This window comes from Poecile atricapillus, chromosome 1 (assembly GCF_030490865.1).
Source record: "Poecile atricapillus isolate bPoeAtr1 chromosome 1, bPoeAtr1.hap1, whole genome shotgun sequence".
NCBI classification, from domain to species: Eukaryota; Metazoa; Chordata; class Aves; order Passeriformes; family Paridae; genus Poecile; species Poecile atricapillus.
Window position 1 is genome coordinate 99,834,437 of NC_081249.1, and position 26,564 is coordinate 99,861,000.

The 26,564-nt window shown below is 39.4% G+C and overlaps 2 protein-coding genes across 10 annotated transcripts in view; one reads left to right on the forward strand and one right to left on the reverse strand.

The window, feature by feature from the left end:
* Nucleotides 1-241: 241 nt before the first annotated feature.
* On the reverse strand, nucleotides 242-1,618 carry LOC131580462 (uncharacterized). Its single transcript, XM_058841735.1, has 4 exons — nucleotides 1,615-1,618; nucleotides 1,141-1,440; nucleotides 714-1,026; nucleotides 242-254 (listed from the first exon to the last, which is right to left on the reverse strand). The coding sequence occupies exons 1-4, from the start codon at nucleotides 1,616-1,618 to the stop codon at nucleotides 242-244; spliced, it is 630 nt and encodes a 209-aa protein (XP_058697718.1).
* Nucleotides 858-26,564, forward strand: part of BACH1 (BTB domain and CNC homolog 1) — a 33,307-nt gene continuing 7,600 nt past the window's right edge. For 6 of the 9 annotated variants that reach the window (XR_009277045.1, XR_009277049.1, XR_009277046.1 and 3 more), the window contains exons 1-5: nucleotides 1,046-1,553; nucleotides 12,501-12,798; nucleotides 14,568-15,953; nucleotides 17,677-17,883; nucleotides 22,980-23,072. Coding sequence is in view for 3 of the 9 variants with exons in the window: in XM_058833655.1 (XP_058689638.1) it covers nucleotides 12,559-12,798; nucleotides 14,568-15,953; nucleotides 17,677-17,883; nucleotides 22,980-23,441 (2,295 nt within the window). In the remaining 6 variants the exon portion in view is untranslated. Of the gene's footprint in view, nucleotides 981-1,045; nucleotides 1,554-12,500; nucleotides 12,799-14,567; nucleotides 15,954-17,676; nucleotides 17,884-22,979; nucleotides 26,362-26,564 lie in introns of those variants that run through there. The other 3 variants (XM_058833678.1, XM_058833655.1, XM_058833645.1) reach the window with 3 other exon arrangements.

A 26,564-nucleotide genomic window follows, 5' to 3' on the forward strand; every position in this document is an offset into this window, starting at 1 on the left:
TAATAGCTGTTCTTGTATTTAAATTCCAACAAATTGCTTAGGTTATGTTGTAACTCAACTCTTTGTACTGGTGAATACATTGACCAACTAATAAATAAAAATAATTAAATTCTGCCTTCTTAACAAGGTGAAAGGCCATTAGTGAACAGACATTGAAGGAAAATCAATATTAGCCTCCACCAAAACTGAAAGTCTACTGTAAAAACAGCTGAAGTTATGTGACACTTAAATACAGCATAAATCAGTGCGTCACTCTACAAGACACAAAACCAATCATTCAAAGGCACACTAAATTGTTAAACTGGGTTAAAATATCTTAACAATGAAATTCCCATCAGAGCTCTTACAATGCCTCATTTGCTGTCATTAATGGTTATATTCAGGAGCTTCTGGAGGGGGCTGCCCTCAGTGCTGCCCTTGGACAAACAGGTACGTGGAATTTGGGAGGGAGGGAGGGAGGGAGGGAGGGAGGGAGGGAGGGAGGGAGGGAGAGGAGTCACGGAAAGCGGGCAGGCAGGGAAGGCAGGGAAGGCAGGGAAGGCAGGGAAGGCAGGGAAGGCAGGGAAGGCAGGGAAGGCAGGGAAGGCAGGGAAGGAAGCAGGGAAGGAAGCAGGGAAGGAAGCAGGGAAGGAAGCAGGGCAGGGGCCGGCAGGGGCCGGCGGGCGCCAGGACCCGGCGCTCCGCAGCCGCCCCGCGCGCCAGCGCAGCCGCACATGCGCAGTGCGCGGCGGTGTGGGCGGCCGCCCGGCGGCGGCGAGCGCCGGGTCCAATGGGCGCGCGGGGCGTGCGCGCGGGGCGCGGGGCGCGCGCGCGCGCGGGGGGGCGGGCGGTGCTGCGGGCAGTCACCTGACGGCGCGCGCCGCAGTCGGGCCGCAGCCGCAGCCGGGAGCGGCCGGGCCCGGGCGGCGCGCGCGGGGCGAGAAGGGACGGGCTGAGGCGGCGGCGCCGCTGCCCTCCGGCCCGCGGCGGCGGGCACCGAGGTAAAGCCCAACCGCGCCGGACCGGCCGCCGGCGGGAGCGTCCGCGCTGAAGGGTTGGCGGCGGGGGTGCTAAGGCAGCGCCCTTCGGGCGGCGGGGCGGGGGTCGCGGCGTGTTCGCGGAGGTGGTGTCAGCGGTGCGGCCTTTTCTCCCTCGCTTCACGCGCTCCCTGGCGCGGCCCGGGCCGTGCCGGGTCGGGGGTCCCGCCCGCGGGGGCGCCGGGGCGGTGGCGGAGGCGCCCCGTCAGCGCCGGGCACCGGCGGCGGCTTTCCCTCGGCAGTGCCTTGCTGCGGGTGTTGCCCCCCTTCACCCGAGACCGCTCCTTGCTCCGTGCCTCGCCCCCGGTTTGCACGGGTGCCCTTGTGCCCCGCTGACACAGGCGTGACTCTCCCACGCCGCGTTCCCCGGTACCGTGCGAAAGGGCCAGGTCAGCCCCGCTGGGAAGTCGGCGGGAGCCCCGCTCTGCCGGGGTGAGGCGTGCAGCTGGTATTTGTTTCCCTTTGCGGGGAGCCGGGGAAGGTCTCTTTTAGACTGTAAACAACGGAATACAAATCCTGTCCGTCCTGTTCTGTGCGGTGAGATCCTTGGCGTGTTTTGGGGTTTGGTGAAATGTAGTAATCGCAAAAGAATAGGTACCCATTTTAGCCTGGCAGTAGTCTTCAAATCGTCTACAACTCGGTGTTTTAAATCCTTATTGAACTAAAAAAAGAAGGGAGAAAGTGTTCTAGTAGTAAAGATAACTGTGTGTGTAGTAAATTTTGATAGACGCGTTAGTGTGAGGCATTGAGGAAGGCAGTTTCTCTGTGTGAAAAACATCTGGCTGCAGTAATGGAATAATTGCAATCCAGAAGCACCGTAAATTAAGGTGATGCAGCACTCAGAATGCTCTAGCATATGGAGTCAGTTCTTTAATCTCAAGTATTACACCACACAGCAAGAAAAGGAAGGACTGTATTCCTGTCAACATGATGAGTCTGAATTAAGCCATCTAAGGTAGACCACGAAATACGATTTTTAATGAGTTTAACTTTAAAGGTGACTTAAATAGCATAATTACTCTTGGATGCCCTAACTCAAGTGAGTAAGCTTGTGTACATTAGCAAACAGTGAGGCCCAGAATAGGCAGATTTGCAGAGAGAAACAGTTGTCACTGAAAACTGAATACTCACTGTGTTTTTCAGAAGGGCTTTCCTTGACCTGGCTTAGTAAATCTGAAAAGAAAACAACAACCCAAATCCATTAGTATTTGAGATTCTTGAGAGCATCTAGAGTGTATTTTCCAATTTACTCTAAAAAAGAACCTACTCTTGTTGTCTGGTTCATCTTGTGAAGTGAACAAAGGCATAATAAATGGGGTATTTGGGAAGTTTCCTTCTCTAGCACACTCATGATTTTAACCAAAATGCTGAAGTACAGCTTCAGCTTCCATCAGCTGTATCTTTGAGTTTATATGTAATAATGTGGAAGATCTTAATGTGTTAAATGTTTAAGTGCTTTTAGTAGGTTCTAAAATTCTTATGCAAAGGGTATTTTGAATGCTAATAAATTTGTTATGATAGAAATGGTCTAGTATTAAAACCCATGCCCTTCACCTGATTGTTTGGATCAGGTGGGTGCTGTTGTTAGGTGTGGAATAGACAGACAGGTCTTTGCACGCGAGTTCTCTAAGTCCCAAATAACTCTGTCCCATGGTTCATGGAAACATAGCTCAACAAGTCTCCTTGTCGTGTCATCCCCACCTTCCAAGTTTGATAATGAAAGTGTTTCTATAAACACTTCATGGGTTTTCTTCTAACCATGGTCCTGTCTTTCTCCCTGCACTGGGCATGCTGGTGTAGGGGCAAAGAAGAGTGGTAAATCAGTCAGAGGGTTCACGTTTGTGTCTGAATGCTGGCATTTTAGTTGTCCTGTAGCACTGAAGGTTTCATGGGGGAGGTTTTGGTGAGTAGGAAAAAGCACTGCGGTATTCATAATGTGAGTCCTGTTTATATCTAGTCCTTGGTTAAACCAGAGGTAGCGTATTAGTTGATGCAAGTGTGGGTAGGAACAGAACATTGAGTGAGCCAAAATTAACTGCTGAACCAATCCTTAAGTTGTGTAGAATCAGCCTAGTGTGACCACAGTGGGGATAATGTGTGAAGCTTCACCTGCAGCTTTCCCTGCCCCCACCTCTAATTCAGAGGTGAGCAGTCTGGAGAGAGGACTAAAGGTGATGGAAAGGCTTACTTTGCTGCAACAGATCACAGACTGCTTCACAAGTCACTCTGTTTCCAGTAGTAGTATGCAGTGTTTTTCAGTTAGGACCCTTTTAAGGGTGGAAGAAAGTTTTGTTCTTGTTAAGTATGAAGGGAAAATGTAGTATGTGGTGTGAATTTGAGTTAGAAGGTCAGAGTAAGGCTCAACTGACCAATTAGCTACTGAAGCTTTAAAAAGGGGAAAGTGTGCTGCGAAGGGTAAATTGACTTTAGAAGCATTGGTGAAATACGAATAAATTGAGTTTAATCATTAATCATACATTGGAGAGTGGGAGAGGTGTAGCCAAGGGTATCAGTAACTCAATGTCTTTATATGAGAGCCTGTGTCTTAAAGAATATTCAATTAATCTTGAAAGTTGTTTTGAGATACTTTCTTTGTGAATGACTTTATTTGAACTGTCAACATAATGTTTGTAGGTGTTAGAATCCAGTTTTGGCCCATTGAAAAATACTTCCATAAGTAAATATATGGCACTTGCTCACCTGTTCATGCTACTTTTAAGGTCATCAAATCACAGAATCCTGGACTAGTTTGTGTTGGAAGGGACCTTAAAGATTATTGATTTCCAGCCTACTGCCATGAGCAGGGGCACCTTCCACTAGATCAGGTTGATCCAAGTGCCATCCAGCCTGGCTTTGAATGTTTCCAGGGATGGGGCAGCCACAGCTTGTCTGGGCAACCTGTGCCAGGGCCTTACCACCCTCACAGGGAAGAATTTTTCTAATAGCTAAGCCTAACTTCTGTCAATTTGAAGCCATTCTTCCTTGTTCTGTCAGTCTAGACCCTTGTCCAGAGTCCCTCTCCAGCTCCTCCTGGAGCCTCTTTAGGCCCTAGCAGGGGCTCTAAGGTCTCCCTGGAGCCTTCTCTTCTCCAGGATGAACACCCCCAGCTCTCACAGCCTGTCTCCAGCCCTCAGAGCATCTTTGTGTTCTTCTCTGAGCTCATTCCAGAAGATCCATGTCCTTCTGATGCTGGGATCCCCAGAGCTGGAGATCAGTGTTTTATGTGGTACCGTCCCAAAAATGGTTATATTTATGGGTCAGCTAGTAAGATCATGTCTTTTGACATCATAGGTCAGATAGGAAATAGTCTGCAGTTTCAGGATGGGAAGACTCAGATGGCTTGATGTGATTTGGTGGAGACCTTTACTAGTGCTACTGTCTGAAGCCTGGTCTAGTGCATATATATATTTTAAAATTTTATATAGATATTGTTAGTTCTGATAAACCTGTGCTGTTCTGTTTTCATAGAAATGTTTCTGAAGTTCTTTCTGATTTATGTCTAAAATATTTGCAGATTTCTTTTAGTTTCACATACTGTGAAGAACAGTTGTGGAAGCAAATCAAAGTTAAACAGATAATTCCAGAAATGAGATTCTAAATATAATTTCCAACCAGTATGTTTTGACTTGGCAATATAGCTGTTTCACAGTTCTTTCAGGTTGTTTCTTGTGTCCTTCTAGGTTAAAGTACATTAAATGGTTAATTTAGTATTCATCACAAATATTTTGACATATATACTTGTAAATGGGTTGTGATAGTCATTCAGGTAGTTATTCATGTGGTTTGTTTAACTGTAGCAATGAGTAGAATATGTAGCTCTAGATACAAAAGTATTTGTCCTTTCAGCAAAGGCAGGAGTTGACAGTAGATTTTAGTTGTGCATGCTTTACTTTTCCTAAGTGAATATTTTATTATCTAACCTAGTTCTTATTTAAGAAAAAATAAAACCAGTTTCTATGTGTATTTTTGGGGTGTTGTGTTTGTTGTTATTTTTGTTGTTGATAGGTACTTGGTATTTTTTTATAAAGTTCTTTAGAAGGTCTGTGCATTGTTATTTTTTCAAGAGTAATTCTTTTTGAATACCAGTACAACTGAAGGGCTTTAAGTGATGGAATTTTTCAGAAGAGTTTCTGAAATCCCTTCAGACCTATTTCATTTTTTAGCAGTGAAACAAACCAAATCCCACAACATGATTTTTATCCCTGATCCAAAGATTAAACAATTAGTGTCACCTCAAATAATGGGAAACTGAAGAGTAGTTTGGGGTTTATTTGGCTTTGATACTGACTTTGTGTCATCCTCTGAGGGAAACTTTTTGAACTTCTGTTCTTTGGAAAATGTCTATAGTTACATGGTCTCAATCTCTTTTTTCCTTTTAAAATTACGGTTTCTGGAGGCTTGTGACTACTAGCATTCCCCCATGCTTTTTCCCATGTCCCAACTTCTCATATAGCTTGCAAATACTGAGAAAAAAAGTGTCTGTTTAGTCTTAGAACCTGGAAAACAAATTAAGACTCTTAGCACAGACTTAAGACTTGCCAGACTTCCCGTGATTCTTTTTAATACTCACTTGTGACTTGACAAGAGTCCAAATGCAGTGTTTAAAATTGTGCTACAAAAATACGAACTAGTAATTTTTAAAAACCTCATTTATGTAATTAAGCTGTGAAGAAAATCATCCAGGTGTTGGACTAATAAAGAAGACAATTTAGAATTATGACTGCTAATAACTGAAGATTAAATGTACTTTTTTCTTAAAGGAGAAAGCATTGTTCTGGAGCAGCAAAGCTTGCTCTTTGCTTTTTTTATCACTTTTTTCTTTTGCAGTCTTTTTGAAGATGAAGCAATGAACATGGGAAACTGAAATGCTTGTTCATTCTTTGTCAGCATAATGTGAATCAGCAGCTATTAACCATTGTAGGCATTCATCTGTAATGTAACTATTTCCTTAAAAGGAGAGATAGCTGGGGGCAAGGACAGAGAGACAAAACTGTAGGAAAAAAGGCTTTGTTGTGTGTTTTGATGAGCTGTGTCTTATCTAAACTGTCTTGTTTCAGCAGTAGTAAATGATAATGTCAATTGGAATGACTGACCTGCTAGAACTTACTCAATATGCTTATCAGCATAATAGTACTAGCACAAAGAGTTTTTCTTCAGGCTATGTTTTTGATGGTTTTTTATTGTATTTTTTCCAACTGTTGAGGAATTTGAAGTGTTCCAAGAATACAGACATGTTAGAGGCATGGTGCTAACTGAACAGACCCTTACTGTCTGCTAGGTGATAAATTAATCTTGCTAGTTTTATCATTTTGATGATCACAACTGAATTTACATCTGGGTTCCCAAGCTCAAGCACCTCAGAGAGCAGGGACAGCCAAGGTCTGTCCTGCGTGGGTTCTGCAGCTACCAAGGGGAGCTTTGCTTTCTGCTCTCTTACTTCAGAACTTCACCACTGTACAAGTGACACTGTGATTGCTAGAGAGGGGTGATATCCAGTGTGGTATTGCTGGATGCTTGTTCATGAAGGAGAGATTAAGCAACAGGGTTTTGTTTACATTTTAATAATTCAGATAACCTTTAGCTGGATCATGTGTAGGAATTATATGGTAGGTGCAGATCAGAAAAAAAACAAACACATGTAGACTGAGTTGATTTGGATGGTAGGACTGCATTATTGATATCTGAGTCTAGGAATAAAAGGTTAGCTCTTTATAGGACTATCTGAATTGGATTTATTCACAGATGGAAAACAAGAGGCTTTTGTTCTTTAAAAGAAAGCACTGTGCTCATAGGATGTAACTCTTGTAGCTTGAGCATTTTTGCTTGGTTTTTGCTAGTTTATTGCCCCAGTTGCTCTTAGGTGTGTTACAATTGCTGGTAACAAGGTAGATTCCTGTATTTTATTTGGCAGTGAGTCTTTGAGACAATTGGTAGGTTTGGATCCTGGATTGGGTTAAATCTGGATGCCTTTGGATGAATCCTCTCTTTCTCAATATTCAGCTGGTGATAAGGAAATTCCTGGTCACAGAGGCACAGTGAGGTCCTGATGGATAGGAGTAGCTGCTCTGCAAGGCTTACTGGAGTGTCAGGTCCTCAGCTGTCCAGGAGGAGAGGGAGAACATCAAATGATTTCTGTATCAAAACCTCCAGTCTACTCTGCTGTTCAGTCTGGGTTGGTTTTTTTTCCTGAATTGGAAAAACTTGTAGTTTGGAGGGGAAAAAAGTATTTGGAAGTCAAACTTTGATATGTAGGGGGACGGATGCTGCCTCTGGATTTGGTGTTCCCGTTGTATCTTGGTCACTGTTAGATACTGGAATTTCATTTGCCAGGTCCTTAGATTTAGCATGAAGAATTAAGATTGTAAAATGTAATCAGCTGTTTTCCCTGAAAGTCTAAGTCTTCAAAGTAAAGGTATGACTGTCATTGATTTCCATGGGTTTCTGTGCTCTGATTTAGTATTTTTAATGACACTTGAAACATTCAGGCTCAGAATGTTTAAAAAGCATTTTCATAAACATGTACACAAAGGTGTGTGCTTTTGTCAGCTTCAGTGACAACTTGATGCCTTTTAACTTCCTTCAGCTCTTCCAGGACACTTGTTTGTCCACAGGATGTTGAGTGCACTCTTAGATGTGGTGGTGCTGAGCTTGGGTGAAAGTTTGTCTACCTTGTGTGAGATTTTCGTGTGCATGAGAAATACCTCACACTATTATGAGTAATACTCTGCTACTCTTTTCCTGCTCTTGTACTCTACCTGCGCTGGGTACATTCTTCAACAATGTTATTTGTTTTGCTACTATTTTTCTATTTTTCTTCTGTAACTTAGCAGCAACAGTTCTTTATAGCTTTGTCTGGTTTCAGCCATCATGACTCTTGAGGATCTGTTCCAAGTGACTCTTGAAGCAGAGATTGTGGTGCAAGGAAGTAAAGGATTTTATATCTACCTTTATTCTCCAGTCAGGTAGTAAAGAGCAATTATTGTTGCTGGTTGTAAGCAATCAGATGAGCAAACCTGCAGCCTAATTTTAGAGTACATTACACTCACTGTACCTCAGTGTTGCCTTCCTGTAATAATATAATGCATGACTTTGAATGCATGAGAAAAATGAACCTTGGATGAGATCATTATTTTACAATGAATCCTGATAAGCATCTTGCTTTGGTCTCTATACTGTGCACTTAAACAAATGTATATTCATTTTTACATGTGGTTGCAGTACTGATTTTCATTAAGATAAGTATTTATATATTCTTTGGATATATATATATATATAGTCATTTGGATGTAGAGATGGCTAAATTTACTGAAGATATTGAAATTTCACAGGTAACTGTTGGGCATAGTTTTCATGATTGTATATTAGTAGGCAGAAAAAAATTGAGTTATTTCTCTTTGATAAAGGAGAGTAAAGTTTTATAGCTAGCACTTAGGAGGAAATATTTTTGTCCTTATGCAAAGCATTATTTATCTCAAGATCACTGATAAAGAATGAAAACTTTGTAGTAGCAGGCTTGGTTTTGTTTTCAAAGTAGAACTTGACAGATTGTGCTTCAAGTGTTTATGTAGCTTTTATACTAGCATGTGCATATGCTTATGTTCATGGGGTTTTTTAATTTTCAGTCTCACAAGTATGAGGTTATTAGGTGTGCAGGGTTTCAGGTGAGAGGAATTTGAGGAATGCTCACAGTGCTAGTTTTCTTCCATGAACTGAGGATTTGTAGTAAATGAGCTTTCATGTTGTTACTTCTTTAATCCTTCATACCTGTGTTGTAAGAACTATTTTAAGTTTTGGAAGATCTTTTTGGACCCTCCATGTTTTTGATGGTGATGTCCATTACAAATATCTTAAATAATGTTCTTGCATGGTTTTTTTCCTTAGCATCTTTTGCATTCAGTCATATGGTTGTTGGCACCTCCTTTGTGAGCAGTGGTTCGACGTACAGTCATCTGCTTGTGGAATACTTTTCCAAGTTATCTGTGCTTACTTTTAGTTTTTCTTGCTTGAAGGTTACTTTTAAAATACAAATAGCATTATAGGAGTTTTAGGCTGCTTTCCAAGGATATGATTTGTTATTGTTGTTTGTAGTATCATTTTTCCTTGTTAATACCTGGTTGCTGATGTTAATATTTCTGAGAGTGGAAAAAAGAGCCTGATAAATAATATTTGTAGGAAATTAAATTATGTAAAATGGACAGAAAAGCCTAGAAGGCCTAACCTTATGACAGTTGCAACAAAACTTGTAAGTTTAATTGAATTGTTTTCTCTGCTTCATACCTTTTCCCCTCCTTGTCCACTCATTCATAAATAAAACTAATTTTAAGAATTCTGAGTTCGCTGTAAGAACAGTTATGGTAGAAGAGAAATTAAATGCAGAAGAGATATACTTTTTGTCTTTCTTATGACAGTAAGGTTCTTGTTGTGGATGTGTGTACAATAAATGTAGTTATAGAGAAGTTACTTTGTGCTCACGCTGCTGTGGAAAATCTGGTTGGTTGTTGTGACAGATAGTATCATAAGTGTGGTACTGTGCCCTTATTACACAACTGGAAAACAGAATTCAGACATTCACAAGTTTGACCTCTGTTAGTTCTTAAGTGTATCAGCTTTTTACAGTGGTTGCATTTTCTCTTTCCCATTTGATACTTTTGTTTTCACCAGCATTTTCAGTTTTCTGGTGCTCTGCCTTTGGATATCTTTTTATTACATTTGACAGTACCTAAATTTTACAAAGACTGAGAGGAATTTAGTATTTGAGTCTAGTGTAGGGGTGGTGTTTGTTTTGGTTTTGTGGGGGTTTTTTAAAGGTTCTCTTAAAGTTTGAAATGCTTATTAAATGCTGCATTTTATACTATGGATACCTCAAAGAAGTTGTCATCCTGTTTAAATATAGAGGGGCCATAACTTGGCTGATAAAGTCCTCACAGTTACAAAGTACAACATTCTGTCAGACTAAAGTGTTATGCTCAAACTAAGTATTTTATTCACTTCTCAAGAAACAGAAGGTAGTGTTTCAGTGTTGAAAGCTGTTTTATTTTTTTTGGCAGCTGACACATTGGAAGCTCTCTCTCAGTGCTCCAAGTAGTCCACAAAGCTGTTTTGAAAGGATGGTGCATGCCTCACAGAGATAAGTGAGGAGGGTTAGCTCTTCTCTGCATTCATTTGTCTGTAGCTATAAAAATAGAAATAAGCTAGTGTTCCTTTTAGCCTTCTGTGCTATGGAAGTGTAATGAACTAAACTGGATATTGGAATTGATTATTTTATCAGGAAAAACCCGAAAGCAGCATATATAATATGTGTGTTGTCTATCTGAGGGTTTTTTCTTCAAAGAAAATAGAAAGTACACTTTAAGGCTTGTCTTTAACTATAGCTTCCCTCATAACGTTTGCCTAAGTGTTCACCCAGAATATGTCCTCATCTATAATACTTCCCTGCACTCCCCACCACTGTGGATTTAGTCTTCAATTTTTCCCTTTTGTCCTCCATTCCATTTCCATGATTTTTACCTTGTAACAAATACATAGTCATACTTTATTAATCTCTGTGTGCTGTAAGATAGGAGCAATATAATAAATTAGGCTATAGAGCAATCCAGTTAGGAACATATCATTTATATTGCACTGGTTACTTCTCATAAGCTCTTATAAAAATAGAATTTCATAAATAACAGTTCCATGAGGATTTATTTTGTTCCCATGTAAATTGACTGGAAATTAAATATTTCCTAAGTTAATGAATCTGTAGTCTTGTTGTTAGATATATGAAAACATTCAAACAATTTCCTTCCAAAAATAAGCCCTTTAGGATTAACAGTGCATGGTATATAGCACTTTTCTCTACCACCTCTTAGAGGGGAGAACTCAGGTTTGTGAAACATTTGGGATTTTCCCCTTAAAACTTTTGTTTTCACCATACACATTTGTTCATTTTGTTGGTGAAGTTAAGCATAGTGTTCCATTAGGGAGTGGGAAGGGTAGGTAATGCTGATGTGCTCTGCCCTTTACTGGGGTCCAGACCAGTAGTGTGCTGCTATTGCCACTGGAAGTGGGGATCTTTTTCTTCCCTTTTTCTGTTCATAAGTTCATTCAAATGCCTGTGTGCCATGATAATAGCTTGAGCAGTGAGTAACCAGCAGCACAGCTGGCAGCATGGTTGCTTTTTCCACAGTGTGTTTAAATATGGCTATGCCCTCTACACTCCCTGTGTTGTGAAAGTTTCCCCACATCTGAAACCTGAGGATTTGCACTGGCTACAGTTTTATTATTGTTGGGAGCTGGCAGATGGTAACAACCTCTGTTGAGCAATAGAACGATGAGGTAGTCCCATGTCAGCTGAAGTGAATCTCCACATCTGTACTCAATTACAGGAACTCTGGGGTCAAGTGTAATCTGAATGCTTGGTTTGTTAAGCTGTAATGTGTCCTAGTAATGCAGTATTATCTTTGTAGGATAGTTCCAAATCTGACATAAGTGGTTTCTTGATCGAGCAAGGGCACTTCTTAATAATCTTTTTTCTTCCTTTTAATTGGAAGAAGGGCTCAATTGAAAGTGAAATACAGTGTAAAGATCAGACTTGGAAATACTTTCAAACTTTGCGCTCTCTAGCAGAGTGGCCTTCTCCCTAGCCCTTCTTTTTTTCTGCAAATTTAGGAATCTTCAGAACTGTTATATATGAGTTATATATTTCAAGGTTTTAAATATCTAAAATCTTGAAACTATATTATTTAACTATAAATAATATTAAAAAATTAACTGTTGTTTATTATCCACTGAATAGTGTTATTTGAGAACTTTGTCAGAAAAGGGGCAGTATTCCATTGTCAGGTGATCTGAATCATAATGATCCATTGAGAAATCAAACTTGTAACAAGTATGACAAATCAAATAGTCATGAACAGAAAAGGGGGAAATAAAAGTTTGCATTAAGGCAGGTAGAGTATTCAAACAAAACACCAACCTACTAGAGACAAAATCAGGGTATTTTACCAATGCCTGATTGGTTTAGCAGACGAAATATTTTTTAAATAAGGCAGAACACATATATTTTAGCCAGCACTAGGTGAACCAGTAAACAGAAGTAGCTCACATAGTATTTTGGTGAATATTAGTTTAATGCATCTGTTTTATTTGTCTTTGCATTTTCATAGTGTTGGAGTTAGAATATACCAATTACTAAGAGTGAAAGCTTAGAAAATTTCTAGGTGTTACAGTACATTTATGTTTCTGAATCACTTGGCAAGGAAGTAACTGTTCTTTATTGCTGAAGTCCATTTTTTGGTCTGTGAGACTACAAAAGCAGTGTTAAGATATACATATCAAGGTTTGGGTACATTAAATAGTCACAAGCCTGTACTTATTTAAAGTACTGATTTGAGGAAGAATTAGACCAGGGCAGTGCACATTTAACATGCCCCTGTTTCAGTACCGATAGGTTCCTGTTGGACATGACTTTCAGGGGTACAACGTCTTTCTTTGCTCCCCCAGGTCTGAAGCACAGAAGCATGCTTTCCACTGAGCCTCACACTACCACCTGTGATACAGAATGTCTCTAAGTGAGAACAACAGTGTGGTGTTTGCCTATGAATCTTCAGTGCACAGTACCAACGTACTCCTCAGCCTTGATGATCAGCGAAAGCAAGATATCCTTTGTGATGTTACAATTTTAGTGGAAGATCAGCGATTTCGGGCTCACAAAGCTGTGCTTGCAGCTTGCAGCAGTTACTTCCTTTCAAGAATTGTGGGCCAGGTGGACGCTGATCTTATCATCACTTTACCGGAAGAGGTGAGTGTCACTCCCTTCTGCATTTTACCTGCCAGTGCTTCTAATCTGCTTTGTTCAGTTCTCTTTTATGGTAGGAAGGCTGGGGTTTAACTGATGAGTTAGAGTAGGGGATTTAAGAGCTGAAAGACACCAGCCCACAATCTGAGATACCAGAAATATTTTTTTAATTCAAATGCTTCATCTATATTATGTTGTGAAGACTAACTACTGTCATCTTGGTATAAGGTCTGTTGTTTTTTTGACAGTGGTTTTATTCTTTGACTTTCATCCCAAATAAAATTTAAATAAATTACTACTGCAAGAGTTGCTTTTTAAGGTTAGTGACACTAAAGGTCTTTCTAGGGTTTTTCCTTGTTTGAGCACAGCTAACTAGAAATGTGTCAGAGAAAGTGAAAGGAGTGTCTGTTCCCTCTTGATCCTTGCACTTTTTGTAGTGTTTCTCCCTTCGAGGAAATAGAAAAAAGGTACAGTTTTAAAATACCATTATATTTTCATCTTTCATTTATGAATGCTACTTACTTGTAAAGCCACTTTAATGTTTTGTTAGCTACACTAAGTCTGAAGACATCTTGACAGCTTATGGATAAACTGTCTTTTACATTCTACTTCCCCACATTATAAAGGATGAATTAATGTAGTGGAGTAATCTCTAGATTCCACATGCTATTTTAAGAATTCTTTAGGTAGGTTGTAAGAGTTTGCAGACAGTAAAGAACTGGTCTCTGTGCAGATCTCATCAACTTCCTTTCATGTGTTGTATTCTTTAAAAAGAATATACCAAACAACTACTAAAAAACAAAGTAAACAAACCCTCAACTGACTCTTAAATTGAATTGCATGAATAATACATTGTTTTGCTGACAGAAGGATTCAGCGTAATTAATGCATTGATATAGTGCTTTATTTAGCATAAAATATTGTACATTTCAGTAAATGTGGGGAGCAGTGTGTGGACTTGGTAATTTGAGTATTAATAGTGGACATACTGCTTTGTTCTTCATTTGCAGAGAAAAGGCTAAAGGAAGTATCATGTAGTTGGTAATCTCTTTGTTGGGTCTGCTTGTGGATTTCTACTTGATTCCTTAGACATTTTTTCATGTATAGAAGATCTTGTACAGTTTCTAATGAGATACAGTTTTTGTTTATCTCTGGATTCCCTGATGGGCAACTGTTGTGAAGACATAAATGTTCAGTTAAAGTCACTTGCTCTAAAGGCGCTTTAAACTGAGAATTCTGTTTGGTGTACAGTTTTTGAGTGCATTTCTTCCAATCGATGGGAGGAAGAAAGGAATCAGTGGCTGTAGTAGTAAATAATCATATGTGGTTAGACTCCATTTTTTACATCAATGCTGCATAAGACTAAGTGATTAACAGTAATTGTCCTTCAAAAACTACAATTAAATACCAGCAGCATACTCTGGTAATTAGAGTAATTAATACACAACTTGCTTTGAAATATATCGTTGTGAGGTTGGAATCTAGTTACTGGTTTTCAGCATAGGACAATATTTTTCACTTTTAACACTATGTTGCCAGAACATTTTATTAAGAGATAGAGTGAAGAAAACTGTTACAAAATGTGTATGATAAAATTGTATCAGAAGAATTGTTTCAGAGTGAGTTTGACAGGTTTTCACAATAGAACAAGTCTGGTTTTTTGTCCTGTCCCGTGTCCTGCTGGCAGGACAAGTAAATTTGTGTATTTCTCTGCTTAAACCCAAATTGACTGTAATACTGTTTTGGTTTTTTTTCATTTGTTTTTGTAATAGGTAACACTTAAAGGATTTAGTCCTTTGCTTCAGTTTGCATATACAGCAAAACTTGTTTTAAATAAAGACAATGTGTCTGAAGTTTGCAAATGTGCAGAATTTTTGGGTGTACGCAACATTGAAGAGTCCTGCTTTCAGTTTCTCAAATTCAGATTTTTGGACTTTAAATTGGATCAGCAGGAATGTCCTAGGAAGAAATGTTGCACACAGCGTTGTCAGAAGGCAAACCCTAAAACTGACAGTGCAGATGATGGAGCCCTAGAAATAAATGATGAAGTTGAAGCACTTCTAGAAAAGGAATATAGTCAAACTCCTGACACAAAGCTCTGTAAAGATGAAGAAAATGCTAAATCATCGCCTGTTCTCCAAGATAATGCAAATCAAAACTGTGATCCTGTGCATTTAGAAAGGGGTAGTACTTCCAGCTTATCTTCCCAATGCCCAAAGTATAGAAAATTCCAGAAAGCTTTTGGAAATGACAAAGTTCATACTTCAGAGTTCAATTCCAGTATTAAAGACGTTCAGGTACCACCATTTGCAACTTCTCTTGAGAAGGAAATACCTGATAATGATGGCATACAAAAAGCTCAGGAGTGTGTGCCTATGCAGCTGATCTCAAACTGTGAAGAGACTCAGGTAGAAATGGAAGAAGGGGAAGAAGGCATTCAGAAAAAAGAAGAGTCAAAGAGAGATTCTGTAACTCGGAATGTGTCGTGTCCTGTGGAGAAAATGGATCTTGTTGCTTTCCCCCAAAACCCTGCTGCACCTCATGGACTCAATTCTGTGTCTATTTTACATAGTTGTGAGCAATATGGTGACTTGAATTTCAGTAGTATGCAAAACAACGCAGTCTCAGCTGAAAAAACTGTGTCAAGTACTGGAGCTGGAAATGACAAAACTGAAAGTCAAGGTAACCCATCTTCAAAGGTGGATTTGTGCATTAGGGAAGCCACTAACATCACCTCAGCTGGAGATCGAAGCAGTGTGGAGAGAGAGATAGCAGAACAGCTAGCACAGGGCTTCTGGAGTGATATTCACAGCACAGATGCCTGTCAAATACATTTACCACCTGCAGTTTCTAAAGAGTACTTGGAGCCTGTGTATTCGGGGAAAAAATCAGAGTGTCCATGGCTGGGGATCAGGATCAGTGAAAGCCCTGAACCTTGCTCTCAACGAACTTTTACAACACTGAATTCTGTCAACTGCCCCTTTATAAGCAACCTTAGCACTGAAGGATGTTCCAACACCTCTGAAATAAACAGTGGAGATTATGTTCAGGAGCAGCAACAGTGTCCCTATAACTATGTGATAAGTTTGGGAGAGGATTCGGAGACTGACACTGAGGGAGACAGTGAATCCTGTTCAGCAAGAGAACAAGAATGTGAGGTAAGAACATCCTGATGTATCCTTTGCTTCCCAGTCTGTTAAGGCTATATTAAAAAGTATAATTCTGAGTCTTTCGTGTTTTGTTGTTTTGGGGTATTTTTTCTGTGGCTGCTTTTAAAAAGTCTGGAACTGAAACTTTAAATAACTGCTCTGAAGTTTATATGGAAGGTCACTGTTAATTCAGAGAGACTGAACTAAAGTATGAAAGTATTCTTGGTCAGATACTGAAGTGTTAGATGTTTACATATTTGATCTTTTAAGTTTTTTTTCTGGAACAACTGTCAAAAATGGTTTTGAGTCTTAAATCAAGGCATGAAGGTTCGTTCTTAGATTTTTTTTTTCTTTTATCTGCTTCAGTTAGGTTTAAGAAAACTCTAAACTTTTTGGAACCTTTTTTTATTAGAAACTTACCAGTTTTCTTGTTTTTATTCTGAGCTGTGGGATGAAGGTGGGAGAGAAATGATATTTCAGATATAATGTGAAAATTAAGTTTTTAAGCTGGTTTCTGTGTATTTAAGACTGTTTAATAATATCACCTTCTCCAACAGTAAGGTTATTTTTGTTTCTCCATCTGCAGCTGGCACTTCCTTTCTTTGTTACTGCTTTAGTAGTGGTTTAGGCAGATACAAGAGTGGTCTAATCCTAAAAGATTTTGTGATATACCTGAAACAATTTCCATCTCAGCTCTTAGAATCATAGAATTGCAGTGTAACTCTGCAGGATGGATCATTCAATGTTACTAAAATTCAGTTGTTCTTAAAGCACTAGGGTTTTTATCTTTTTAAGACACAGGGCCTTACTGAGACTGAACGTAAGTGGAACTTGCCATCAATACAAAAAGCTGGAATGCCAGTCAAAAGGCCAGAAATGGTTGAATACATTCTGCACCTTTATGTGACAGAGAAGATGGCATCAGTGCTCTGGGTTTTTTTATTATTTTTTTCCTGATTGTCACCAGTAGTAGCCAATCAGATAAAAGGTTTCTCTGTATTCTTTTTGAACTAAATTCAGATCTTTGACCACAGCAAGGTAACATATCCTGGTACTTACTATACTCAAATATAAGGATTAAAATAAAGTGTCTTTAGTTGGATACTCAAAAAACATGGTGATTATTTTGTAAAGGTAAATATGTTTTTCATTGTTAATCAACACTCTGTGATCTCAAATGCTTTTGTTGCTCAGGTATACAACAGTAGCAAGAGCCTAGTCCTCTCTCTTCTCCAACACTGAGAGATAAAAGACAAATATTGTAACTTTGGTATTTTAAAGAAGTGCCTGCTTCAGATGAACTTTTCCTGCAGAAAAACAAGCCTTAGATATAATAAAAATGTATTCAGGATGCAGTCTTAATAGCAGCTTTGGGAAAACTTGAGACTGTATTAGTGACTTTTGACACTTGTTTTGTACCTCACCAAATTGTAACTCATCTTCTTAGAGTGTATCACCTCCATACTTGATATATTTTTGATACAAAAGTAGCTTTCATCCTGCTCTAAATATGCTTGTAAGGATCTGGTGCAAATGTCCAAATACTTTATTGCACCCATGCTTGAACTCCTGTAGTTGAATCCCCTGGATTTTATCCCATCATCTGATGGTTATGTTAGTTTGTCTCTGAGATGGGTTGTGTGGTAAAGAATGCTTAAAATGGAAACTTGACAAATTGGTGTTTGTGTGTATCAGTTCCACCTTGGATTTACAATTGTATCTCACATTCTAGGTAAAACTGCCGTTTAATGCACAAAGGATTATCTCACTTTCCAGAAATGACTTCCAGTCATTTCTGAAAATGCATAAATTAACTCCTGAACAATTGGACTGTATTCATGATATCCGAAGACGAAGTAAAAATAGAATTGCAGCGCAGCGATGTCGCAAAAGGAAACTTGACTGCATACAAAATCTTGAATCTGAAATTGAAAAACTGGTATGTATAAATATTCATTGCTGTTGTCATGTCTTCCTCTAAACATCTTGACTGGCTATCTGGCAGTAGCTTGAGAGTGAGGTGGTTTGCTACATTTTCCACTCAAGCTTAAAGAACTTTTATCAGTTTTGTATAACTTCTTGATAGCAGTTCTAGATTTTTCTGAGGCTTGCTCTAAAATACACATACCTTTCCTTCTGTGGACTTGTTTCCATTCAAATAAAACATGCATCACAGCATAATTTTTGGTAAATCAAACCCATAAGCTTTGAATTTAATTGTACAGAATGATTCCCACTGTTGTTCCACACTGTTTTTTGACTCTTCCCCTTTCTTGCTTTGAGATTTTATTCTTCAGCTCATGGTATTGCTCATGACGAAGTTTGCAGTTATGCAACTGTTAGTTGTGTAAGTTCTTGGGACATAGCAGCAGGGGCTGGTGAACTGTTTCCTGAGTCTTGAATGCTAAAACCGAGACCCTTTCAGAAAGACGGAAGATACAGAAGAACTTGGGAAGTTGCTTGCCTTTTTAGCAATTGTATCAAGATTTTAGCTGAGGAATTGATGCATCCAGATTTCTCTGCAGCCATCTGTTAATATATTTCCTCTTCCTTAAGAAGGCAATAAAAAGATAAATATGTAATTTAAAAGAAATGTAGGTAATCTGAGGTTAGGATTATGCAAAAATAGCAATGGTAAGAAGATAATTGAGTGGCTTTTCAGAAAAACAAGTCTTTGACTCTCTCACCTTAGTTTCATAATCAGTCATACCATGTGCACAAAATAGTTCAGTTGTTTAGGACTACTGTACTGTTATTCTTGTTTGTGGAGCGTTTTAGGCTTGGTGTACCTGAATTTTGTATCTGCATCAACTGGAACATAGCAGTCATGTTGCATCTTTTTGACTTCAAAGTGAAAAGGAAAATAAAATTGGAACCAAGTGCCATGGACTGGAAACTTATTTTCCTATGATCATCATCTTTCTCTGCATCTACTCCTATTTCTGCAATGAAGAGCTAGGCTTTGAAGGAGGTCTTGCAATGCCATAGAGCTCAGATGAGCTGACAGAGCAGGTTGTGCTCAATGAGGAAGGTGCTCTATGAGGGAGGCTAATCAGGTGACTGTATTAATAATATCCTTACCAAAGAGAGAAGTTGCATTTCTGACATTTCAGAACTTTTTGCCTGGTTTTGTCATCATGTTGTCATTTCTGTTATGTAACTCTGTCAATATTGTGCAATACTTGGGCAGGGAATTAAAGCCTGATCTGCAAGATTAGACATGTGCTTGTCTAAGAGACTAATAATTGTAACATAGTATCCTTCTCTCTGTGGACCTGTGCTGGAACAGACTGAATGTCTGCAGTTTGACAGGTAACACTGTGCAAGGCCTAGATGATGAGTGTTGAGTCTTGAGAACTGTGAGATCTGAATTATATGAATCATCGTCTAAGCAGAAACATGTTCCAGTTGCATTTTTTTTTTTTTTTCAACTGTGCTGATAAGTTTCTTCAGAAATTCCTGAAAAGACGTTGTTTGGAGCTGTTGACCATGCCTGACAGCCACAGATCATCAAATTTGTAAATTTTGTACCAAATACAAAAACATTAAGGTCTGTCTAGGCATGATTTCCAAGTAGGTGGAAGAAAAGACATGTCTTGGAAGAGCTATGTGTGGTACATCCATGATATACATGATACATATGTAAGATACTTTATGCGTGATGGCTCCTGCCTTGTTCCTGTTCTCTGGGTCAGTTGTTTCTCAGACTGTTTAGACTTTGATCTTCTCGTGGTATCATCTGTAACGTGGCTTTGAGAGGGAATAGAATGGTGTTGCTATAGTTTTACAGCTCTTGGCAAGTAGATAATGCTGTGTACTACCAGTTAGGAAATACTTTTTGGTGGAATTCCTCATCCTGGTTTCCAGTATGTGGAGCATGTTGTCTTGTATTAGTTTCTATTTGGTGCTGTATCAGTTTTTTTCTCTCTCAGAAGATACTTGTGGTGTGTTTCTTGGAAGAGTCCTATATTTGGAACAGAATGACCCCTGCCTGACTAGAGGCTGGAGACTGACAGCTGGCAAGTAGCTTTGCTGACAAGCACCTTGGGGCCTGGGCAGACAGTAGGCTGTGCATGGATCAGCAGCATGTCCAGACTGGAAAAAAAAAGACCATCCATGTCCTGGGCTGTGTTGACAGGAACACAGCCGCTTGTTGGAGGGCAGTGGTTGTTACCTATCTTGGCATGAGTAACACTGAATCTTTTGCTGGGTTTTCACCCCTCCCAGTTCCAGGAGCACATTGATAGACAGGAGGAGGTTGGGTGACGGGCACTGGGATGTCCAGACCTGAAGTACTTCTATGGTGAGAGGCAGAAGAAATAGGGCTTCTACCTGGAGAAGGGGTGGGGAAACCTAATGGTTACCTGCCCATATCTCTGGGGCAGTCCTTGAAGTTATACAGTCTTTGGTAGTGGAAGATCTTCAGATTCCTGGGGGGAGTACTTGACACCAAGAGAAAAAGAGACATGGTCTTAAATTACAAGGGGGGATTTCATCTGAATATAAGGAAAGTTTTTTCTTCCAGTGGGGACAGGCAGGCAGTGGAGCAGTTCACTCTGAAAAGCTGTGTATGCCCTATCTTTGAGGGTTTTGTGGCATGACTGAGCAAAACCCTGAGCAGCCTGATCTCACCTGATCTCTGACTTTGTTCTGAGCACCAGGTCAGACTACAGACCTGCTGAGGTACCTCCCCTCCCAAGTGATTCTGTAAAATTGGAAATCTTAAGTTCTACTTATATTAAAGAAAAATATTTAGTGCTGAATGTGTTGTCTGGGAGAGTTACCTTTGATCATGTCTCATGTTCTTCTGTACTGATAGTCTTTTTTTTACCTCCCCATATTGCCTTTGCTTATTGACCTTTCAGGTGAATCTTGTTGGTCACTAATGTTCTGTATTTGAGAATACACAAGGACTACTTAAGCAGATGTTGACATGTTAGAAACGTGTCTCTTTCAGAGACCATGTGTATATTCACATTCCTTGTACTTTCTCCTGTACAATGGGATGACCCTGTCTGAGCAGGGAGGTTGGACCAGATGACCCACTGTGGTCCCTTCCAACCTGACCCATCCTTTGATTTTCACTTCAAGACTTTTAAAATGAGGGTTCTTGCAAGGGGGAGCAGAGTAAAGGATGGCTGGTCTCAAGAAGCACAACTTTGCTGAAGATCCATGTCCTGGGGAGCATCAGGCACAGCATCCCCAGCCAGGCAAGAGCGGGTATTGTCCCACTCTGCTCTGCACTGGGACAGCCTCACCTTGAGCATTGTGTGCAGTTTCGGGCACCATGGTTTAAAAAATGGTGTTAAGCTGTCAGAGAGCATCCAAAGAAAGGTCGTAAGGATGGGGTCTGAAGGGGGGAAGTCCTAGGAGGTGTGACTGTGGGCATTTAGTCTGTTCAGCCTGGAGAAAAGGAGAATGAGGGGGACCTCACTGAGAATCTTCACCATCCTCAGGAGAGGCAGGTGCCAGTCTCTGTGACCAGTGATGGGACTTGAGGAAACAGCATAAAGCCGAGTCATGGGAGGTTTAGGTTGGATATTATGAAAAGCCTGTTCCCCCCAGAGGGTGATTGGACACTGGAGCAGACTCCCTAGGGCAGTGGTCACAGTGCCAAGTCTGACAGAGTTCAAGAAGCGTTTGGACAAAGTTCTCAGGCACAAGGTGCGACTCTTGAGGTATCCTGTGCAGGCCCAGGAGTTGGACTCGGTGAACCCTGATGGGTCCTTTCCAGTGTGGCATATTTTATGATTAACAGCTGCTCCCAGTATGCTGACAAGTCAAAATTTATTCACAAAGTCCTCTTTGTACTAATTTTAGACAAAAAGAACTGGGAGCAACTGTTCCTCTTGCCCAATGCTGCCTAAACTTAATCAGTTCTTTCCAAAAGAAGTTGTAGAGGTTGCAGTATGAGGTTTCTCTGCAAAAGGGGATGTGAGGAAGAGTGAAAACAATAAAACTTTGCAGGAGTGAGTTGCCATAACAGTAGTTGTAACAATCATAGTCCCTATGATTAAAACTTGAAAACTATTTAAAGCTTTGTGTGTCTTTGAAACTGTATCTTCTTTTAATTAATTAATTACAGGATTTAAAATGTATGTGTTGAGACATATTTGGTTTTGGGTTCTTTGTCCCTTTCATTCAACTTCTTCACAATGGTCTTGCTTTTGCTCTCTGTCCTTCTTTACCATTTCCTCATTTTTCTTTATTCAAAAGGTTGCTTGTTTCCATGATTAGATTTCTCAGTTATCAGTGTCTTTTCATCTTTAGCCAGTTCTATCAGAAGCCTCAGAAAAATTCACAACATTGAAGCCAAAAAAAAAAAAAAGCTTAATTTAATACATTTAATTTAATTTAATTCATTTAATAATTGATATTTATTAGTGAGTTGCTATCCTGTTTGTTGCCATGTGCTTGGACAATCCTACTACATTATCTCTAGATTGTCAGCTCTTCAGCGCCTCTTCTTTCTTCACCTTTCTTAAAATTTTCTATCTAATTTAGGAACTGTACCTAACTCCATTGTTTGTCCTATAGTGGATTTGGCACTTTTTGTGAATGGAAGTTATTTTCACCTAGTGGAAAAGACTCAATAATTAAAATGTGGTGTTCGATTTTCAATATTTCAGTTTTAAAATGCAGAGCTCTATGAAGACTGCTTAATGTTTTGTTGACTCATTGGTAGAGGTTTGTGTTACCCTGTAGAACTAGTGTTTCAGGAATATTTACAGTAAGTGCAACTATGTTTCATTTGTTCAGGAACTAGGAATTACTCCCTTGTCTGCCAGCATTAGTTTGGAAAAAGCTGCATATCTGAAAAAGTACATCAAATAGCTTAGTTGATGATGCTTTCAGAGAGGTTAGGATTGGCCTTTTGATACGTGTTTGATTGTGTTGCTGCTTACTTTCTTGATGCCAAATTATTTCTATTTCAGCGGATCAGAGTATTTAAAGTCTTGTTTTAGCTATGATAGGAGCTTAAACCGTAGTTTTTATGTTAAAATGTAGACTAAAACATGGTTTTTCTTTTTGCAGCAAACAGAGAAGGAGAATTTGCTGAAGGAAAGAAATCACATTTTATCAACTCTGGGTGAGACAAAGCAGAATCTGACTGGACTTTGCCAGCAGGTGTGTAAGGAAGCAGCCTTGAGTCAAGAGCAAATACAAATACTTGCAAAATATTCTTCTTCAGATTGTCCACTCTCATTTTTGTTCCCGAAAAGAGAACAAGCAGCTCCATCTGATAGCGAGCTTGTGGTACCAGCATCTGTAGAATCAGCAAATAGTCTTTCAGGTGTCACACCTACAGCTGAGCAGAGTTCCTGTTACCAGTGTGTCAAAAGCGTGTGTGAGGCCACGTACGATCAAGTACAGGAACTGCATCCAGTTTCTGCTGGAACATTGGAGCCAACGTCACTCGCAGAGCCATGTGGACAGAGCAGTGGCATCACAGACTTCTGCCAGCAAATGACTGACAAATGCACTACAGATGAGTGAATCTCTCCTTCCCGCTGCCAGCCTCCCAACATTGCAACTAGAAGTGGGATTGAGCATTATTAGAAAGTAATTTACTAAATGAGAGAAGATTAAAGCTTAATCTTTCAAAACTACATTGACAATTACATGGTCACTATTACTACTTAGCAAGCTTTGGGTTTGCTCGGTGTAGTTCCAGAACATAATTTGTATGTGTCAGCCTTGGAGATTTTTCTGTGTGGTGATGCCAAGGAGAGTTCAGGAAAGCTGTTGGAAAGTACGAATTCCATGCACAGGTGCTTATTTGTGAGGAAGTTTTGTTCATGTATAGAGCAGCCCACTCTGATTTATGCCACAGTACTTAATGCTACTCTGCATTTTAAGGAAAGCCTCCTGACAGCTGTTTATGCACAATGACTTCAATACCTAGAATTCTTCTAAGACATCTTTTTTCCTGGTAGACAAACCTTAAGAAGCATATATAGCTCTGTAAATGTTCATTTTGTAGATGAGCTAAGTAACATGACAGAATGAGGAGATTCTGGCAAGTGCACTCTGGAATAGCTCCTTGCTTCCTGCTGTTCCCTTCCCTGTCCCAGAGAAGACTTTTACTGAATTAAAGTAGTAGGCTACTACTCGTAGTAGTAGAATTGATTAGTAGTAGGCTTTTATTGAATAAGTGCTTTTGTTTTGTCTCTCCAGTACAGAATTAACTGGAGCAGCAGAGGTGCTGCCACATACTGCTCTCTTCTCTAAATTTAGTGGGAGGAATAACAATGTACTTGGGAAGGCAGACATCTGCAACTGGTACAGTTCTTGGATGAGTGTGCATTGGATCCTGTGGCATCTGAATCCCATAGGCTTATTAAAACTCACTGCTGTATTGCGACATCCTGTCCTAGCACCTTCAAACTTGCTGCTTGTGGCAAGTTGGAATCAAAGTATTGTGAAAGTCTAAGGACAGACTTCTTTTTTTTTTTTTTTTTTTTAAGGTATTCAGGCGCCACATGTTTTTCTTTCAGTGCCTAACTGCCTAAAATAAGTTACAAATATTTGTTCTCTGATCACTGGGACCAGTAAAGTTCTATTTCAGAATCAGTCTTCAGGATACTTTATGGCTAAACCTGTAGTATATTTTCAATGGCTTGTGCTATTAGCATAGATATATACAAAGTTTATTGAAGAAATGAGCTGGAGATATTTCCTTCATTACTTTGTGAAGGAGAAATTCAGCTACTGAAAAGAATCCCCATTTTCTAGATTTTTACATAACAGTGGATGCATATTGTATACCAATGATGCTTTGTTATTTAGATTTTATTCTCACACCAGAACTAAGTATTGAACCTCACCACAGAAAACTTTGGGTTTACTGGTTTACAAAACATGAAGAATCTTGTACAAGCCAGTGGAATTCTTCGTTTCCTACCTCAGAATGTGTATTAGCTTTTGTTTGTGCTTTTAGTGTCTGTGTGCATGTACAGTAGGCAGCAACTAAGCAAAGGCCCTTGTAAATACTGCTTTTCAGTTTTATCTTGCAGCGAGACAAAACTTGTTCTTGGCAAGGCTCTTTTTTTTTCCTCTCCCCACCATAGGTAACATAGCATTAATAAATACAGTAAGCCACTTATTTAAAACAAAAATTTAAAAATTTACAGATTTCAGCAGGACTTCTCATAACCAGCACGTAACACAAATGACTACACTACCTCACCTATGGGATTGAAAGTTGATTCAAATCTCTAGTGAATCCTTGGATTTTCATCATAGATCATTGCTTTTTTAAGGGAAAAAATATGCTAATGGAGCATAGCTTGTATAAATCACAGTGCTTGCAGTAATTGAAATTCAGAAATAAATACTACATGGCAGGCATCATGATAATTGAATTGAAATTCTTTTAAATTACTATAATTGAGATATGCTGATCCTGTATATGTATTACTTTATGAAGCTCTCTGGGATTTTTCTCCATTTTCTGTAGATTCCTGATTAATTTAATCCTGTCTCCCTCCCAGGCTGCCACCCTGGAAAGCATTTTGCTCTTATGCCTCCATTTTATTTAAAAAGCAAACCAGCAAGAAACAATCAAAAACAAAATTCAAAGCCCAAACCTCTACTGTTCATAACTACTATCACTTTTAAAGCTGGTGATATTCTAAAATGACGTGGACAATGGCATTAAAGCATTGTCCTAATAGTGCACATAGCTGGAAATAGAATTCCTTGGGGTAAATCCTTGTTGTAATGAGGTGGAGCATCTTTGTAGGGAATGGCTGTCTGGAAGCTTATCCAGTAGCCCAAAGCCCTGACACACTTGGCTGCAGATGTTGGAAAACACGGGCAGTGATGACCAAGTGTGAGGCTGGAATTTCACTAAAGGGTTGTGCTCCACTGCTGCAGTCTGGGTATCAGCCACAGCCTGAATTCCATATAGCTGATGGTGGAGGGATTCCAGGGCGGCAATCATGGCAGTCATTGACCTATGATAAAAGTAACATCGTGTTTTTAAACCTGATATGAACTTGATGGAGTTTGAGAGTAGGTTTTTGCCTGACCAGCTGCATCTAAATATTTTTTTAAATATTTATTTAATACCATAGACCTACAAGTTGCATGTTGACTTCTATAAGCCTATATCATCAACTTGCAAATGTTACGAATGAATGACAATTTTATGATACAGAATTCTCAGGAAAATGTTTTTGGAGTTTGGTTTTATTTTTTTTTTTTTCTTCCGGTAAAGAAAGACTCGATTTTGAAATTGTAAAATACTTTGTTAAAGCATGTTTTAAAGTACTTTGGACAGACTATCTTAAAGCCATAAGGGTATGATGGCATACAGATTGTAAAATAAAGATAATTACAACAGTTGATTTTGTATTTTTCATAATTCAGTATTTTCTAAGTCTACAATAAAAACCACTATCCTTTCTACAAAGGCTTTTCTATTTTGTATAAATTTTCTGCTGTGAAAGTGTCTACTGGTGCATTATTCATTCATATAGCACTGCTCAAACCATTCTAAAAATGGTAGCAAAGTATTCTCTATATAGTTTATAAGTTTAATCGGCCCAAACCACTAGCTTAGGTTTCTTCAGACAAAGCTGAAATCTAATAATCCAGAGGTAATTGTACCAAAGT